Below are 19,998 nucleotides of genomic sequence, written 5' to 3'. Positions count from 1 at the left end.
CTTTGCCTCACATTGTTCAGAAAAATATTTTGTCAATAATGAGTTAGTATTAAAATGAAAGCTATCCTTCACATTGAAAGCACAGACTAGAAATTGTGAACTTGTCATAGTATACTAACTTTTGAACTGTAATCTGTTATATTTTGTTTTCAGGTTCCTTGGCAGTTGATATACCATTAGGAATAAAAGATGTGTTTTGTTTTGTGTGTGTGGTGCTAGGGATTGAACCCATGGCCTTGTGCATGTGAGGCAAGCACTCTACAAACTGAGCTATATCTCCAGCCCAAAAGATGTATTTTCTGTTTTTGTTTTTGGCTGTGCTGGGTCCTCACACACACTAGAGGAGCACTCTGCTGTGCACTACACCCCCAGCCCAGAAGATGCTTTTTGATTATAGGATGCCTACTGGCAAAGAATGTATTCAAGCACTTAAGATGACTACCATCTTAATTAGGGGTGTTTGTATTGCCGGGGACTGAACCTAGGGCCTCAGTCATCCAAAGCATGGGTTCTACCATTGTGCTGTACCCATCCCCAACCATTTTTTAAAAATATGTGTTTTGGGGGGCTTGGGTTGTGGCTCAGTGGTAGAGCACTCGTCTTGGATGCGCGGGACCCTAGGTTCGATCCTCAGCACCACGTAAAAAATAAATGAGTGAAATAAAGGTATTGTGTCCAACTAAAAAATAAATATTTTTTAAAAATATATGTGTTGGGCTGGGGATGTGGCTCAAGCGGTAGTGCGCTCGCCTGGCATGCGTGTGGCCCGGGTTCGATCCTCAGCACCACATACAAAGAAAGATGTTGTGTCCACCGAAAACTGAAAAATAAATATTAAAAAATTCTCTCTTTCTTTCTCTCACTCTTAAAAAAAAATATGTGTTTTTTAGTAGTAGTTGGACACAATACCTTTATTTTATTTATTTATTTTTATGTGGTGCTGAGGCTTGCACCGGCACCTAGCACATGCTAGGCGAGCGCTCTACCGCTGATCCATAAACCCAGCCCCTCCCAACCAGTTTTAACACTACTAGTTCCATAATTTATGTCCACATGAGTATGAATACAAGTCTTCAGAACTTTCTCATCACGTTAATCTGAAACTCTGTACCCACGCAGCAACACTCCCTGTTTCCTCTTCCTTGAGCCCCTGGGAACCAACATTCTACTTTCTGTAAGTTTGATCACTTTAGATACTTCATACAAGTGGAATAATACAATCTGCTTTTTGGTGACCAGGTATTTCATTTGGTATAATGCCCTCAAGTTTCATTCATCCTATAGCACATGACAGGCTTGCAAGGCTGAAGAACATTCCATTGAGTGGGTACACCCTATTTGGTAATCTATTCATTTATAGATCGAATTTTCAAGTCTTATTGATATAATTTATTTCCTTCATTGGTTCTCACTACTCTGCTATAAACAAGAGACCTCTCTTCTTTCCCATTTATTATCAGTATAGATTCATGGTTTTTCAAGGTTTCCTAGTCATTATGTAATCATTTTGGTGCTCAAATTGTTCCTCTGTTGTCCTGTGAAAAGAAAGTTACCTTATCCTAGGGGCTGGGGTTGTGACTCAGCGCTTGCCTAGCACATGCGAAGCCCTGGATTCGATCCTCAGCACCACATAAAAATAAAAAAACAAAATAGAGCCTTCTATACATTATCTTAAAAATTAAATGTTTCTAAAATGACTGTAGTAATTATTGCTTGCCATTTTACTCTTCTCAAGTCTTTTCACAGGGCAGTATGCAATTACTCAATTTTAGTAGAATCAGTAAAGCATAAGGTATCTGCATTATCTTTGCTAATTTATCCTAAAGGAAATATAATTGATTATTATGGTCAGTTTAATTTTTTATTTAAAAGAATAATCTACTTCATTATAATTTAAATAATTATAAAGGTGGGACAAAAATATGACTTCAAAAAGTTGAAACTCTTTGATATGTTTCCTTTTTTCTTTTTTAATAGCCCCCAAAAGTGGTAACCAAGACATGTCAGCCTGGTTCAATCTATTTGCAGACTTGGATCCACTTTCAAATCCAGATGCCATTGGACACTCAGATGATGAACTTCTTAATGCTTGACTGAAATTATAATGTCATTTTGGGGGTCTTGCGACATCAATTTTGCAACATATTGCTTTTGTGAAAAGGTTTATATTGCAATCCACACACAAAAGCATGGTGTTGGTGAATATAACACCTATCAGCTGACTTTAGACAGATGGTAAGGTCCACTTTTGAATAGATTAAGTATATCTATAGTATCTTGGATTTGCAGAGGTTGATACTATGTGGAAAATTTTAGAAACCACTGAGTCTGCAATTTTTAGATACCAAAATCTATGTCAAAATGACAGGATAATTCTGCCAAAAAGGACTTGGGATTATTCCTCTTGAAAGTGTTTTTAAGTTGCCCTGCTGGCTATGAGAATTCTATATGTGAATAAAGGACAGCATGTAAATTGGGTTGTGGTTTGGGGTTGGTTTTTAAATAAAACAGGGAGGGGATTTCTGTTGTGGAAAATAGCACTAGACCAGCTTTGTCTTTGATTAGAAAGGTAGAGTAAGCTTTGAGAACTCAATTTGCTTTAAAGAAATCAGAGAAACTTGTACTTGTTTTTCTCCATTTGGAGGCTAAAATGTAAAGTTACCTTTCATTTATACAAAATCATGGACACCCCTAATTCATTTATTAAATTTTCATGGGGGAAGTAGCAAGATGATTAATTTGTCAAGCTTATCCTCTGTAGAAATGAAAAAAAATACCTACCCATTTCATAAACCACAAGAATATGCAGCAAGATTCAAGACATTGTACAAATATCTTTAGGCCTGATTTTTCACATATTGCTATAGAGTAATATGCAGTATTCATTTTCTTCCTGAAAAGAAAACAAGATTCGCTAACAAACTGGCAATGGTATTCCTAAAATTACTTAAAAACTTCAATTTTAAACACCTTATCCTTATACATATTTTGCAATAGTTACCCCATATTTCTTAACACAATTCAACCCAGAATATTTTCTGGCAGAGACACAGAAAACTCTACATGATCAATAGAGGAGTGTCCTATTTTTGCACTGCTCCCTTTCTGTGGGAGACATCATCTGAGGCTCTATTTGATTATTAAGCAAAAACTATTACTTAGTTTTAGAACCTAAGTTCTGGAGGTGAAGCTATTTAATGGAAGTTAGTGAAAGCTGATGAAAACATATCTACTGTACACACATCGCTCAATTTCCTTTTTTTCCCCCCTGCCCTTTAGTTTGAGGCAATTTTCCAACTGTTTTATTTTTGCCAACCAATGCGTTGCTACACCATAAGAAGACATTTTCATTAAGTTGTTCACAGTAGCTTTCATGTGCTTCTCATTCTAAACAGGCTTATTTAGAAGAAAGCTGCTGGTAATGTCTAAGTCATTGTATATGGTAAACATTTTTAAGGAATGGACTGGAGTAGGTAAAATGCAGCCCACCTCCCATCCACAGCATTCTGGCCTACGTACAAAGTTAAATGCCCAGGAGCTCTCTAGAAAACCTCTACCATGGCCAACAACTGCACAGGCCAGAAAAACCTTATCCGAGGGCCAGAAACATGGACTCAGGAAAAGAGTATGAAATCTTTCCTAGTATCTTTTCACATTTTTCCTATATTTATCTGTTTTTAATGACTTTATTATCTCTACAGAAACATTTTTTTAATTCTTCCTTTTTAGTCAGTGAAAATTTTCAGAATGCAGAAGTCATTATTTTGCCAAGATTTAATCACCAAGATAATGATTATGAATCACAATCTAAATTCTATGCCCACAGTGACTCATGGTAACTAACTTTCAACTTTGACTGCCTCAAAAAATGTTAATTTTTATTGTCTTTCGTTTGTGCCATCTTACTCAGCAATAGTAGCCTAACACATTGGTGTGCAAGTATTAGTAGTACATGTCTCTCACATTCATGGAAAGCAATCCCCATCACCTGGTATAAACAAAGATACTTCAATGAGTTGGAAAACCAGTGGTCTCTACAAACCAGAAGCTTAAATCCCACACAGTTCATGTGAAGGGATAACCACCTCAATTTTCCAAGAGCAAATGTGACCTCACATTGAAACGTCAAAGGGTTTCTGTTGTTCAGCTGTTTCCTTTTTCAACAGAGCATGTAGTTTGCCATTTAACCCAGAAGCAACACTAACTGCCTCAGCAAATTTAATCTAGAACATTCATTCAAATAAGAATGAATCAATGCTAAACCTAGAGTAGAGCAAGACTAGCTCTTTCAAAAGGGATACCTTTTATATTAAGTGAGGGAAAAACCTATCTTCTGCTTTCTACCAGATGCTAATGCATTGAAGCTTAGAAAAGCCTCCAGCAGAACTAAAATTTAACTCTTTTTTACAGTTTATAGGAGAGGCAGGAATACCAAGGCATAAGATCACATATCATTGGAACTTTGTATTTTTTTTTAAATCTTTCTTTTAATTGAAGAACATAGCTCTAAAAAGATTAGAAACATACTATTTAGACAAAATAGGTTCTAGTATTTACACACTGAAAAAGAAGTTTTTGTATTTCAACTATGGGTACTTATTTCACATAACTGTCTTTATAGATCATCTAGAAATGTAAACGTCTTAGAGGAATAGAACAAAGGAAATTTAAATGCGCTCTATTTTTCTGAGCCTCTTTTAATAAAGATTGCAAGGTGGCATAAAACAAAAAAGTTTGTTTCCTGAAATGTTCGATACAATCCAATTTTTGTTTCCCTATTTAAAACATGGGTTTCACCCCAGGGTTTCACAAATGAAATTGATAAGAATGAAAACAGAATTCAGAACGACAATAAAACCACAGCAATTCATGACCTTGTTAAGACTGATTTACCTCAAACTGAGGGGGGTTGTCTAAGGTATGGGAAACAAGAGTGTGTGTTCTCTGTATAAATACTTTTAGTAACAAATTCTCAAACTTTTGAGCCTAGAAGTAACCAATGAAATATAAGCCATAGTATTTAACTTAATTTACTGAAGGCAGGAATTTTTTAAAAAGAGGGTGCCAGAACCAATCCAGGTATTTCTGTCATCCATAGTATTGGCAGGGCCCTCTAGTCTTTCCTCTGAACAGTGAAGCAGCCCATAATCTTGGAACATAAAAATTAGGAAGGAACTAAAACTTTACAATTTTCACTAATTCAGTAGTACTGAAAGCAATACAGTAGTAAGGAATTTAAATAGCAAAGAAAACCTACCAAACAGATTGGGGTGAAAAATTATTAGAATCATATCCAGAAGCCCAATATAAAATACATTCTTCTAGCTTTCACATACCATTTAAAAGACGACTTAGAGACTTCAATAAAAACTGTCCATGGTATTTGTGTGTGTGTAGTGCTGGAATCCAGGGCCTCATGCATGCTAAGCAAGTGCTTTGTCACTGAGCTGCCACACAACCCTGTCCTTGGCATTTCAAGTCAAGACATGGTTCTTTACTCAGTGGTGTAAATAGACCAATTGTTGGCCAAAGAGTGAATGCAAGATGAAATAAAGGTGGGGCTGGTGTTAATGGGTAAGATTTTGAAGTGTACAGTTTTGCATTTATATTGTACGCTTTAAAACTTCTTGCTGCCTCAACCTTCCCACAAACAGGCTGTGAGCACCTGGGCCAGGAAAGCAGGTGCACCAGTGTGATACAGGCATCCCCTGTCAGGAGTTTCCTATTCTTCATACCATTATTAGAAACACTTACACACTGAAATCCCCTCATACCTTTTCTGGTGTATTTATTCCTGCTCCCAAGGTACTTGCCCATTCGTCTTGGCCTCTTTGTTTCCACCTGCTTGGTAAAGCACCTCCCCTCCGATGGGGCTGTCTCCCAGGTGACCCGCTTGGTATGCTGTGACTGTCTCTTTCAGACCTGTGAATAAACCTTTTTGTTTTTGTTTTGCTTTCTGTCTCTCCTATCTCCTCTTGTGACTGTACCTTACTGCCACCTAAAAAAGTCAAAACAGAAGTTCCTTTCTTCCCATTTCAAAGTAATATACCTACAGCCTTGCTGTGCATAAAGAAAACACTATTAACATCACTATTAATACCATATATTTTATGTTCTGTAGTACATTCAGGCACATTTGTTGCACTGTGATCCAGCCTTTTCATTGTCTTTGCTCCCCAAAATGGACAGACTATGTTGAGATTTAAAATTTACCTTTAAGGCTGGGGGATGTAGTTCAGTGGTAGAGCGCTTGCCTAGTATGTGCAAGGTCCCAGGTTCAATCCCCAGTGCTGGAAAAAAATTTAAAAAAATAAAATAAAAATTACCTTCAGGTCTTTCTCAACAAGTCAGGCAAAGGAAAGTACTTACCAAAAATGATTGTAGTTAGTTTCTACCTCTTTAATTTAAATCTCTCCCCAGATTTAAAAAAAAATTTAATTTATGCAGTCATAGCAACCTTAAAAACTAGAGAAGCTAAGGATGTAGCTCAGTGGTGGAGCATTTGAGGATTTGTCACTAAATTCCTTAGTCAGGAACTGCCCAACCAGTTTCCTTTCTTTGGCCTTCTGAGCAAGGCTGCCAGCACCTATAGCAAAGAGAACCACAAAGGAAAACAAACAGGGCAATGACCTAATGACACAATCTGCAATGATACTAAGACCTATATTTTACCAATGTCACTGGTACAGAATAAAGAGCACAAGGCTTAGTGGTTAGGAAGAGTTCTGGAGTCAGACTTCATTCAAAAACAGGCTTTGATATTCTCTAGATGTCTGTTACTTAACCTAATTCCAATTTTGTTGTAAGGCAGTGAAAATAGCAGTCCCTGACTTCATAGGTTTATTGTAACAAGTGCTTGCACCTGGCAAGCTATTCAAAAGCATTACCAATCTTTAGTACAATTTGTCAACACTTTGAGTATATTATGCTTTACAAGCTAAAATCCATTTTATGGGACTTTAGATGACCAAAACCCCATGGCTTTTTGTGGAATGAATAAACTTACCTGGAAAAATACAGAGGAAGATAACTAATGTTTGCTTGTAGTTTTTTAAGTTATTTTCATATTTACCACTCAATTTAAGTGAGAGCACTATTGTCACCATTTCATCACATAAATATAGGAAAACTAAGGTACAAAGAGAGTTGTTTCTTGCCTTGGTCATTTATCAGTAGAGCCTGGACTGGTACCCAAACTGTGCCCCTAAATCCAGAACCTTCTGTTTCTCATTGAATCATCTGAATGATCTCAAAAATAGCTGCTTAAGACACGGGATTAAAGTTGGTGCTTACACTCCTGTTTTCTAGCATAACAACTTCCATAATGCTCTTCTGCAAAATATGATGGTTAAGCAGGACTAATCCACATTGGTGAATTTATGGAGGTAAACTGTTAGTTTGAAGATGTAAAGTACTGAGGCTGGTTGCAGTGGCACACATCTGTAATCCCAGCAGCTTGGGAGGCTGAAGCAGGAGGACCCAAAGTTCAAAAGCAGCCTCAGAAACTTACTGGGGCCCTAAGCAACTTAACAAGACCCATCTCTTTTTAAAAAAGGATTGGGGATTTATAGTTCAGTGGTTAAATGCCTCTGGGTTCAATCTCTGATACCATTAAAAAAAAAAAAAAACCTGAAAGACAAGTACTGTGTGTGTTTTAGTAAGGCCAGCAGTTTTGGAAATACTAATAAAAGGAAGTGGAGACAATGTCTTGAAGACTCCAAGTTTCTTCTCTGCATTATGATACTAGACCATCACAGAAGTTGTATCTAGAGCAATATTTTTCCTATCATTTTAATTATAATCCTAAGTAACACATACTTTTTACATTACAATCTGGTACATGTGTAAGGATCTCTTTTAAGTTTTACACACACACACACAAATACTCTCCTTGTATATGAATATATTGTTTTCTATCCTGCTTCCTTTTTAAAAAAGTTGATTGGACCCATTTAATTTATTTCACTTTGAAAAACACTGAACCATAGAGATGCAAAGTTTACTTACTGGTATGATCATACCATGTCCTACTATAAATTTTCAGAAATATTTAAAAAGCATACCTAATCTTAACAAGAGAAAAAACTCTGATATTTGATACTTCAGCAGGAAAACGCTATGAAGAGAATATCAAAAGTATTTCACATATTTGCTTCTCTCAACCTCTTCAAAGAAGTGAAGAAGACCAAAGGAAAGAAACAGTGTGCCAATTTGATTCTCCTTGCATTTGGTAGTAATAAATTATATACATTAGTTATCTCTAAATTCTGGTTAACTTTTTCCTTTAGAAATTATGTGGGTGTGTGAGTATGTACGTACATACGTGTGTGTGTGTGTGTCTAATTTATTTTGGAAGTATTGAGGATTGAACCCAAGGCCTCTCACATGCCAGGCAAGTACTCTACCACCGAGCTACATCCCCAGCCTAGAAACAGTTATTAAAAATTTATAATGCAGTGGTTTGATGACCAAATTACTTTCAGGTAAAACATACCTGGGCTTTCTAAGTGATTACAGGTTGCTGTTAATTCGGTTCATCTAACCAGCTCTCCTCACCCCAAACAACTATCTTGTATATATAAACCACTGAAACAGAGGAAGAGTATGATTTAATAAAAAAATTTTGAAAAACCCTCTTTATATGCTTTAAAATGAAACCGACTACTCAGCTAAATCATCTCTAATAAACTATGAAGTACTGAATTACTTGTAAACAAATATATCTGTTGATGTGCTTACATTTTGATGTTTGCTTAGCACCTACCACAATGATCAGATACCTTTGGTTCTAGAGCAAGTAAGGGTAACCAGGGAACCTGCTGCTTAACACATTTTTGTATCAATTTGTGAAAAACAACATACATACTGTTTATGATGTCAGACTAGAAATGTCTGAAAAGAAATCTAATTTGAGACACTATTCATAAAAATACAAAGAAAAAAACTCTCAAGAACAGACTTTATTTTTTAACATAAAAGTTCTATTTTCTTGTGAGGCAGCAACAAGTGTTCAGGTACAGGGAATACATAAGTACATAGTAACAATATCTATTACCATTGGAAATGCTCTTTTTGGGAGAATTTTGTTAGAAAACAAAATTTTTAAAAATTGCATTTAAAAAGATTTACACAGCGTCAACAGATGAAAGATGCAGAGCTTATAAAACATAAATTATATTCTTCAACAGGACTGTATAAACAAAATATTGTTCAGGGCTACTCTGCTTATCACTCATTTAGGCAGAGCAAAACGTAAACCTTAAAGTGCAGAGTTAAGTATTATTAGCTTTATTTTTGCAAATTCAGCATTCTACTGGTCCAGTTTTGAAACACTAAAAATACAAGCATTAAGGAATGAATGTGAAGATTAGAAAAGCAAAGTATATTTAGTAATGGCAATTTTTCTTTTATTTTCCTTAAAATAAAATCCTGACAACTTAGTCATTATCTTGCACATAGAGAAGGCTATAAATTCTGCCATTTTTAAAATACTTTCTTGCAGTGAAAAACCACTATTCAAAAAAAAAAAAAATGCCTTTCGTGTTGCCAGATATTCCAAAGTGAGCAATAGCACCTTCTAAAAGGCTGATTTGGCCTGTGGTTCCAAGTATATGAAACATTTTAATCAAAATGAAGAAATTGGTTAAAAAATAATTTTGGCATCCACACTCACCATATTTAACCAGAGAGGCAAAACTGGTATTTTTAAAACAATTGCTCACAAAAGCCATTATAAAGTAATAGACTTAGATCAGAAACAGTAAATATATGTTTTATCATCACAAGAAAGAAATTAAGAGTAAAAATATAATTAAGACCTACAAAGTGAATAACTAGATAATAGCTCCTTTTGCTGATAGACACATGCCACCCAGTTTTCTTTTTCTGCAGTGAAAGTGAATTTAATTTGAAAAAAATTATATACCCACTGAAGGTATTCTATTTACTTTCTGTTCAGTTTTTCTAAAAAATACAATAAGCATGAATTGTAATTTTAGGATAAAATGTTGTGCATTCTTTGAGATAAGACCCATTTTAAAGAAATGAACCACCTAGTAACTAAGGGTTAAATAAAACAGCCAGATGGACCTACGGTTAATATTTTTGAAGAATGTGATAAAGCTTATATGCTTAAAAATTAGCCCTTTGGCACTGGCAGAGTTGTTTTGTACCTTGGAAGTTCTCCCCACCAAATCTCAGCTGCATTATGCCCAAACCAGGGACTGTGTCTGGTTGTCATACAATTAATTTACCTGTAAATTTCACATTTTCTTTACAACCAAACATTAGACTAGAAGTTCTATTAACAAGACAGTTAATAGTAAATCTGACAACTCTTCTCCTCTGATTTTAATTACTTCAGATTAAGGATATTTGAAACTCTACAGAAAGATGTGAATTTGACAAATATAAAAAAGATATACTGTTAACAAAGTGACATTCTGTTGTAAAACACCCTTGGAGATAGAAGAGGAAAGAAGTAAGTGTAAGGTGGAGGAAAGAACACATATTTAACAATACTCAGGTAAAAACAAACAACAACAAAACCTGGTGGTTTAAAAAAAAAAATCAAACAAAACCTTATTTTTAACTACCTCCTTCCTGATTCATATCAACTCACCTGATTTCAGTTTCCAATAGAGCAGATACTCACTGGTGAAAGAGCAAAGTCAAAAGGCATAAGAAAGAAGGCAAACAATCAAGGTACTCAAAAAAAAAAAAAACCCAACAAAAAACAACCAACCAACCAGAAAATTTAAGACCCCCAATAACTGAGCTTTTACTGAGTTAAAAGCCACAATTTACTAGTTCCTAGTAAATTAAGTTTTAGATGGAAAAAGTACCCAAATTCATCAGTCCTATCAACTAAAACCTGACAGATTCATTTCAAATGTTTGCAATTATCTGATTTACCTAAATACATTTTAAACTTAATAGGGCATATTTTAAATTGCTAAGATGTGTAAAGGTAGACAAATAAAAGTCCTTTCAGAAGATTTATTGCTACCACTAGGTTTTCCTTGATGGAATTTGTCTGGACAAGCTGACATATTACCTTTGACACAGTAACCCTTTAATAGGACTTAAATTTTTTCTGCCTATAATTTGTATAGGAACAGTAACTTATTGCATCATAACATAGTAAATGAAGATATTTAAAGGATGCTTTTTAATTGACACTGTTTTGCTGAAATTCATTTCTCAAACAGAGCTGCTCCTTAATTTTACTACCACATACGCAGAAATGAAATACTGTTGTCTTGTGATATTGGCAGTAGGTTTGTCTAAGGATGAGCCCAAATCCAAAACAGTATGGATTTTTCAAGGTGAGTGTTGTTTATGCTCCAAAGCTCTTATCTGTCTTCTCCACTGTGTGGAGTATTTGAGAGGAAACTAGCAAAATCTGTAGGCAATAAATCTCAGTGCCAACCACCATAAAGAAAAAGTCAGTCTCAAGGTTCTGTGGCTAAGGATCACTATTCAATGGATTACACTCCTGGCAAACTACTGACCCTGACCAAATCCACAAGACAACAACATCACAAAAGCAAAGGAGGAAATCCATGCACAGCCATTTTAGGGTCTCTTGGGACTATGATACAGTGATGACTAAAGGCAGAATGACACCTGTGGCAAAGGAGGGCAATAGCGCAATACACATTTCACAGAAAACCAAAGGGCTCCTTAATCCTATTTAGCAATCAACACTGGGTAGTTTTCCTTTTGGCTCACGACTCTTAAACCAAGTTCCAACATGGGTGAGAACATATTAAAGCATTTATCTTCAGACTATAACTTTTCTGACCATATGGTGAAATGTGTACAGTAAGTGAAGAAAACAGCAGTTTTACAAATATTTCACCCAAAGCACAAACTTTAGACATCAAAAAACATAAATCACATAATGTACGAATATTGCTTTGTATCTCTTTTTATATATACTTGCTCAATGCATTTACTTATTATCAATTCTTATTTGGGAGAAGAACATAGTCATGAGATTAAGACTGCTGGGAAAATGTCAACAATCCCTTTGGTCCCAAAGCTGAAAACAGCTGAGAAAAGTACACATCTAGAAAGGGAAACAAGAAACAGAGGCCACCAAAGAATCTTTTGAACATCCTGTTTGCTACATTTCAGAAATGTAACATTGACATTATAAAATAGTCATTTTCATATAAAAGATGGTTCTTGCAGCATCATTCACGTCTCCCTTCAGGAATCATGTTTTCAGGGATCAGATTTTGTGTGTGTGTGTTTTGTTTTGTTTTTTAAACAAGTCTAATTTGAAAACAAAAACAATGTGATACTGTCCTTCCAAATGAGACCTTTCTTATTTCATTCAGTGCTTTAAGAAAAAGCAGGCTAAGCACTGAGGGCTGGCCTTCTTGAGTGGGGCGGAGCAGTCAGAGGGGCTGCTCTCTTCCAGAAGCCTATCCCTGGAAAGCTGGAGCATGTCACAGCCAACTGGGAGCCCACGCTGACATCATAGTCAAGCGATCTGAGGAGGTTCTCCATTTTCCAGAACCATGGACATGAAGCATTGGGGCCTATCCTTCGGCTTCCTCGATTGGTTCTGGAGGTGGGAGAAGGGAGGCTGATGGCAAGACCGTACTGGTTCCTCGGGAGACTCGGTCTTGCTCTGCATTTGTAGACAGGGAGGCCACAGCAATGGGCTGAAGCAGAGTGGTTGTCATGCCAGTGGTGACTGTCAGGCTGTGGCCAGAGCCCTTGAGGGTAAGATCTGGTGTGGGAAGGAGTGGCTTGAGGATGCTGACGAGGCAGAAAGCAGAACCGCTTTTAGGAATGAAATTCACCTTGTTTTTGTCAGGACAGTAGAAGGCTGGAATTTCATGAAGTTGTTTTGGTCTAGACACAGAACAGACAACCCAATATATTAAGTCACTTAACACTGGAAAAAACCTCTTTAATTTTTTTAAAAACAGATAACTCATAGATACATGAAGGGATCACAAAACTGAAGCTATGTGAAAAGCTTCAAATATCAAGGACCCAAGTGTTTTTAGGCATAATTCAAAATATGTATCTTAGATCCCAGAAGAGCACCATTCATTACTCATGTTCAGTTCCTTGACAGCCCTATTACCATGTGGGGGGGCTCAGGCTGACGACCAACTGCATGTCAAGGAAGACCTATGATAACCAAGAGGAATAATTTCCTAAAGCTAAAGAAAAGCCAGATATTTAAAGATAAAAATGTGTTCCATTACCATGATTTTTCCAAAGTCTGCACTATTCTGAAAGGAGAACACAAGGAAATTAATGATACACAGTATCTATCTTCTACTAAGTTCTCCCACTGAAGGATTAAACTTTGACAGGCACGTGTTTTCTCTTCAAGTGCTCTTAAAAGAATCTCTCAAGTAATTCACTGAGTTGACTACGATGGTTTCCATGATTTACATTTACACAATGTGAATGCAAAATCAAAATAACAGTCCTTGGCTTTCGAAGTTTTCACTGAAGCAAAATTCTTCACTGTCCCCAGATAATCTTGAAAATCATCCCAAATTGTTGAAAAGTAGATTTCTGGTATTAATGGTATTCCATAAAAATTAAAAATACTTAAAAAATTAATTTTTTTACCACAACATGGAAGTGACACAAAATTAAAGTGAAATCAAGAATGGAATAACCTGAATAAATGAACACTTAGGTTGAAACAGGACTCATCTGTGTTTTCAAGCCATAAACTGGAAGGGAAAGAGAAAAGTGTGCGCCCTGACTCATGGAGACCCCATAAGCACACATAATTCTAACAAAACAGCCAGCAAAGGGGATATACGTTCTCTGGCTCCACGACCCATTTTGGTAGCCCAGGTTCCTGGAGCCCTCATTTTATCATGTTGCACTCCCCAGTCGCCTTTCCTGAAAGGTTCTTGTTTGACACTACTCTGGGCTCTCTTAAGCATCCAGACTGATATGCTTCCCTTCCCACAGATTGAGGGAGGGGGTGGGGACAGAGAAAAGGGGAGAAGCCATGGAAAGAGAACCTGCAGTCGGTACTAAGGATTTTGGGATTAAGTTCTTTATTTACTAAGAAAGGAACTGGGAGCACAAAGGGTAGGGGGGCAAGGAATTTGGGGGAATTGGCTGAAGGATGGTGAAGTTCAGTGTTGCTCTTGATTTTAATCCCCAACTCACTCATCACTTTGTTCCTAATAAAAAAGCTGAAGACACAGTAGATTTAAAAGAGAAAATCAGAGCTGGTTTTAAAGTTTTATTTTTTCTTAAGCAGTTATTCCAACACAGATATAACTAAAAGATTCCTCTATACTGCAAAGAGCCCATAATTATCTATGAGTCTGAGGTCAAGGATTTAGCTGGGATCAAGCAAGAGAATATTTAACTTCATTAAAAAGAACTTACTGAGTACATGTGGCAAAGCTCTCATATGTGCAGTTATCAAAAAGAGTACGTAGAGACAGAACAAAATGTGGTCTTGCCTTTTTGCGCCCAAATCTAACTACCTATTTTCTTTCAGGTAAACAGATTTTCTCTAGAAACCAGAGATAACCTCTTCCCAATCCCAAACTGCAGTTCAGGTCAGAGTTACTACTTTATTTATTTATTTATTTATTTATTTATTTATTTTATGAATTTTATTTATTTATTTATTTATTTATTTTTTTTTTTACATTTTTTTATTGGTTGTTCACAACATTACAAAGCTCTTGACATATTATATTTCATACATTAGATTGACATGGGTTATGAACTCCCAATTTTACCCCAAATGCAGATTGCAGAATCACGTCAGTTACACATCCACAATTTTACATAATGCACTAATAGTAATTGTTATATTCTGCTACCTTTCCTATCCCCTACTATCCCCCCTCCCCTTACTACTTTAAATCAAAAGTAAGACTTACAGAAAAGAGTATTCTTGAAACAATTATTAAACAAGCTAAACTTTTAAATTAGAAGCAATAATCTACTACCTTAGTTTAATGTTTGTGAGTCCACTGGGTTTTGTTCTAATTTTGACATAGCTATGACAAGAAGAGACTAATGTTTTTAAACTCTTGAGTAACTTTTTTTTATTGATAGAAGGTTAAAATCACCTCTAAAAAATCTGCCCTTAGGTTAATACTACTAATTAGTCCTTGGAGCATAATTAAAATATTAATAGTTTTTTGTGTGCTACACATTCTTTATCTTTATGTTCATCTCTACCAGTAAAATAGTAAACATTATATTGAAAAAAAGAGTAGGTTTGCCTTCTAATAATAGATCCATATGCCATAAAACATGTAATATCTTAGGGTTTACCTTGTTTTATTTTATCTGTGTATCCATCCACACAAACACACTTCTGTTTTTTTCCCTCTCCCATGAGATACAAAGTATGGTAGAGATACAAATAGTTCAATAAGTCCTCATGTAATAGTGTTAAGGCAGATAACATATGACACATGTAACAAATACTCAAAGTCATTTCCTTCCTTCCTTCCTTCCTTCCTTCCTTCCTTCCTCCCTCCCTCCCTCCCTCCCTCCTTCTTGGCTAGGCAAATGTTCTATCACTGAGCTACACCCCCTAGTCCTAGAACAATCCCACTTCCTAAGAACTCTCATCAAAAGGTCTAAGCCACCATTTTCAAATTGAGCATAAAGTCATCTGAGATGCTTAAAGATGCAGAACTCAGGCTTTACTGCCATATTTGCTGATTTATTAGGCCTGTGTTGAGGCCTGTGAATCTGCCATTTCAACAAATTCCCCAGGAGATTGTGATGCAGGGATGCACAGAGTAAATCTGCAAAAATACTTAAACTCTGCTGGCATCAGTTAAAACTTATAGACTGACATAGTGCGGGGGTGGGGGGGACTAAAATAAGCAGTTGCTAACACAAGATTTTTCAATTACTGTCACAGAAGTAGATAAGAGACTGACAGCTGGTGTTTCCTGGTACAGGAGCTGATGGGATTCAAAGACAGTGCTCTTTGTGTGACGAGATTATTCAGAATTTGTGTTAAAAGAAGCACCGACAGAACAGTACATAAGAGAAACAAAAGGATGCCCAAGATGTTGATGAGAGAAAAAATTCAACCTGGGTGAACTGGAGGACTACCTCCATATTGTACTTTTAGTTTTCACAGTAAGAAAAAGCAAAAATGGTAGCTCTTAGCCACAGTGAGTTGGAGAGTAAGGGGTAAGAACTGTCATCTTATCCCCAAACAATATTCATCTCTAATGTGCTTATCTCACACACCCATCACTATTACTTGGAAAGCAAGAAGCCTCAGTTATTGAAAACACAAGGCTGTATCTTTCTGGGTGAAATATGGGTTTAAGATGGAAGTACTTAACTGGAGTACCAGTCAACACAAATATTTAAGATAAAATATGAAGGGTATTAGATTCTGCTAGTTAAAAATTCTGTTTCTGGGGCTGGGAGTTGCTCAGTAGTGTATTTGCTATGTACAGATTTAGTATGTACTTAATATGCATGAGACACTGAGTTTGATTTCCACATCTCCAAAAAACAAAAACTAAAAAAACCCTGCCTCTTACCTCATCTTCATCATAGTAACATAATTAAGAATTATTTCCTATATTGGCAAAGTATTTAAAAATTGTTTACAGTGTTTACAGAACTGGAGACCAAAAGTGAGCAAAAACTGAAGTGGACTTAATCCTAGAAATAAGGGACTTGCACTAGGTGAAATCTCCATGGTCTCTCTTGACTAAACATGTGGCTAAATTCAATGTGTGAGCTTGACTGGATACAAGTGCAAAAATGACAGCCACAGAAAATATTCTGGGGACAACTGAGGAGATCTGAATAATAACTGGATGTTAGAAGGTATTAAGCACTACTGTTAATTTTCTTCAGTATGACAATAGTATTGAGGTTAAGTTGGAGTACTGTGGGTTTTTTTAGTAAAGACTGTAAAATGTTAATCACATAATCTGGGTGGAAGATAATGTGGGTGATCACTACACTGTTCTTTCAACTTATTTGAACATTCTCATAATAAAATTTTTTTAAGGGGATACTTACGAGCATTCTTCAAAGACTTTGACCCTTTCACAACCCTCAGGAGGTTCCCTTTTGAACATGTAACTATTGTTAGGTTTTGGTGAGGTTGCGTATTTGGGCAAAGGAGAGTTGTTCCCATTCTCTGCAAGAAATGACACAATGAATTACTAAGAAATACAACAAAAATATACTATCATGCTATACTTAATTATTCTTGGCTTCCCCTACACATGTACTATTTGAGGGCAGGAACAGTGCTTTATTCATCAATGTCACCCCAATATCTAACACAACCCCTATTAAAAGGGATGTGTAATTAATGTTTATTAAATAAATACATAAACAAATACAGCATTTTTACTTCTTTTCCATTTATAATTATAGCCTAGGCCTGAATCACTTAATTTTGAAATTTTCTCAAATTACTCTGATATTCATTATTCTGATATTCCTGTTCAATGCTATTGTCCTCAGCTTATATTATATTAAAACTTAGAATTCCTGATAGGTTACATAATGGTCCTAAATTTTTAATCTGTGTTAGTTAACTACAAATTCCTTGCTGGCAGTAGCACTGTGACCCTTTTTTCTTATAAAATAAAATCAAAAAAGCCAACCATTCATTAGTCTCCTAAAATTCCAAACAAATCAGAACACATAATTTATGGAATTCCTACATGCAAAAGCAGAAAGTATAAAAAACCAAGGGACACATTTTAATAGCCATGTTCTATTTGACCTAGAAGTTAACAAAAAAGTTTCAAATAATATTCCAGAGTTTGAAGTGACTTTAGCAAATCTTGCAACTTCTGTACTTGCTGTATTTTCAATGATTTAGGCAATTAGTAGTAATGACTAGTCTAGTCATAACAATGAGGCATTTTAGGACTCAACATACTGGTAATGTAGAGAGTTCTAAATAAGTAACTACTGAACTGAACAACAGAATTTACAAATAAATGTCATATTATTGCTTTCAAGTGCATATAGTAACTAGAATTGGGTTAACAAAATATTGCCCTGATAGAGATAGATAAAATTATCATATCTGTTTTAGAAGGTAGGACATTTGTACTTAATATTCAAACTGTTTCTGTCTCCATGTTATTTTTATGGTATAAAATATCCTCCAACTTTTCACATCAGATGTCCTTTAAACACTCATCTTTTGTTAAAAAATCACTGTAATACTTATTAGAAATATCAAAAATACAGATCCTAAAAATCACTAACTTGAAGGCTTCATATTTACTTAACAAGTATCAAGGTAATAACACCATGAAGAATAAGGTGACAGAGAACAAAATGCTCTATAGAACAAATGTTCATTTACTCAGTAACAAGGAAGTTGTAATTAACAAGTGCAAAAAAAAATTAAAAAGTATAAATAAAAACCCATAAACCCAGTCAACTAGACTATCACCTAAGCACCACAGCAAACTCATGGTTTTAAACCTGTGCTTTGACCCCACCATTACTCTGGGCAGCATCCAGTGTGTGTGTTCTGATAGAAAATGAACAGAGTGAAAGCCTGCATAGGTGATATGCAGCCATCATCCAGTGACAAATTCTACCAGTATTATACCTTTATCTCTGGGATCAACAAGCAGGTCATCAGCTGAACAAGGACTCTCCTCGCTGCCTTCGTTAGAGATAGTAAGGAATGAGGTGGGGGACACAGACTGAGAACGGCTGCTGTTGTTGCTTCCCCTGTCTGCCCCACCAGGGGTCTGTGTGTCGATGCTACGTGTGCTGCTACTTCTCTGTGCCAGGGGGGGAGGTGCACGATGTCCATCTGGAATATCTTGTGGCTATTATAAAAATTTAAAAATATACATATATTTACCAATGGTTTTGAAATTCATCAGCTATGTACCAAAGGTCAACCTTTCCTGTAGTGCCAGAAACTCACAAATCAAATTCTCTCCTATTATTGTATCTTTGTGCTGCTCATTAGTGAAATCAAGACTAATCAGACTCTAACTACTGTTCATTCTGGGTGAAAAAATTATCTTCCCAGATTCTGGCACACAGCAGGAAGACAATGCTTGGTGTATATATAAATTGCACTGAATTATTTACCTAGTACTAAATGTTATTATTTTTTGTGGTACTGGGGATCAAACCCAGGGCCTTGCCCATGCCAGGCAACAGCTCCACCACTGAGCTATACCCCCAACCCTAAGCGTATGGATGGACAGATGGATAGATGCCTGTATGTATGTGTTTATTTTGGAGAATGAACCCAAGGATTCATATATGCTAGTTAGCCCTCTACCATTGAGCTACATCCCAAACTCCCTTAATATTATTTTAAAATTATAAAGAATAATCATAGTAAAAAGAGGAGAAATCCAGCTGTAACATCTGGTTCCCTAAAAAAGAGGAAAAGGTTATCCATAGTGTGAACTAGTGATGATGAGAGGCCCTTTGACCTCCTTTTTCCTCCTGCACACATCGTGTAAAGAGTTTTTCTGGGGGTTTTTGGATACCAGGGATTGAATCCAGAGGCATTTAACCACTGAGCCACATTCCCATCCCCAGGCCTTTTTATATGTTCTTTTAAAAATTTGATACAGGTTCTCACTAAGTTGCAGGGGCTGCCTTTGAACTTGAGATCCTCCTGCCTCTGCCTTCCCAGCCACTAGATGTACACCACCACACCTGGCTTGTTTTTTTTAAATCCTCCTCATTGAGGGAAAGGTTAATCAAAGCAGTGCTAATTATAGGGAATTGAAATCAAGGAAACACTCAGAAGAAAGTTTGTGTGGCTCACTTAGCAGGAAAACCAATTCCCTGTATACCTTTGATTAATTTACTTTTATTACATCAGGGAAAGTGTAACCGCTCACACAGAATGGAAGAGAGTTTGTGGTGAGTTGTGTTTTCTCTAAGAAGCTAAACTAATAGTTTTTTTCTCAAGAGGATCTTAAACATCAAAAACCTATTACTTCGGGCTCCCTAATAATTCCCTCACTGAATAATAGAGGC

The 19,998-nt window shown here is 36.1% G+C and overlaps 2 protein-coding genes across 2 annotated transcripts in view; one reads left to right on the top strand and one right to left on the bottom strand.

Annotated features, from left to right (window-relative positions):
- The window catches only part of ICA1L (islet cell autoantigen 1 like), a 67,794-nt gene extending 60,090 nt beyond the window's left edge, over positions 1 to 7,704 (top strand). Inside the window, exons 12-13 of the mRNA XM_081262195.1 lie at positions 1,978 to 4,918; positions 7,471 to 7,704. Coding sequence (XP_081118321.1) covers positions 1,978 to 2,093 — 116 coding nt within the window. The 3' untranslated portion in view covers positions 2,094 to 4,918; positions 7,471 to 7,704. The remainder of the gene's footprint in view (positions 1 to 1,977; positions 4,919 to 7,470) is intronic.
- A 1,271-nt stretch (positions 7,705 to 8,975) lies between these two features.
- FAM117B (family with sequence similarity 117 member B) overlaps positions 8,976 to 19,998 on the bottom strand; it is a 114,438-nt gene continuing 103,415 nt past the window's right edge. Inside the window, exons 6-8 of the mRNA XM_081261583.1 lie at positions 18,593 to 18,818; positions 17,029 to 17,149; positions 8,976 to 12,870 (exon numbers count right to left, since the gene is read on the bottom strand). Coding sequence (XP_081117709.1) covers positions 12,552 to 12,870; positions 17,029 to 17,149; positions 18,593 to 18,818 — 666 coding nt within the window. The 3' untranslated portion in view covers positions 8,976 to 12,551. The remainder of the gene's footprint in view (positions 12,871 to 17,028; positions 17,150 to 18,592; positions 18,819 to 19,998) is intronic.

This window comes from Spermophilus citellus (assembly GCF_964194105.1).
Source record: "Spermophilus citellus genome assembly, chromosome: 11".
In the NCBI taxonomy this organism is placed as follows: Eukaryota; Metazoa; Chordata; class Mammalia; order Rodentia; family Sciuridae; genus Spermophilus; species Spermophilus citellus.
This window is presented reverse-complemented; position numbering and strand designations above follow the sequence as displayed.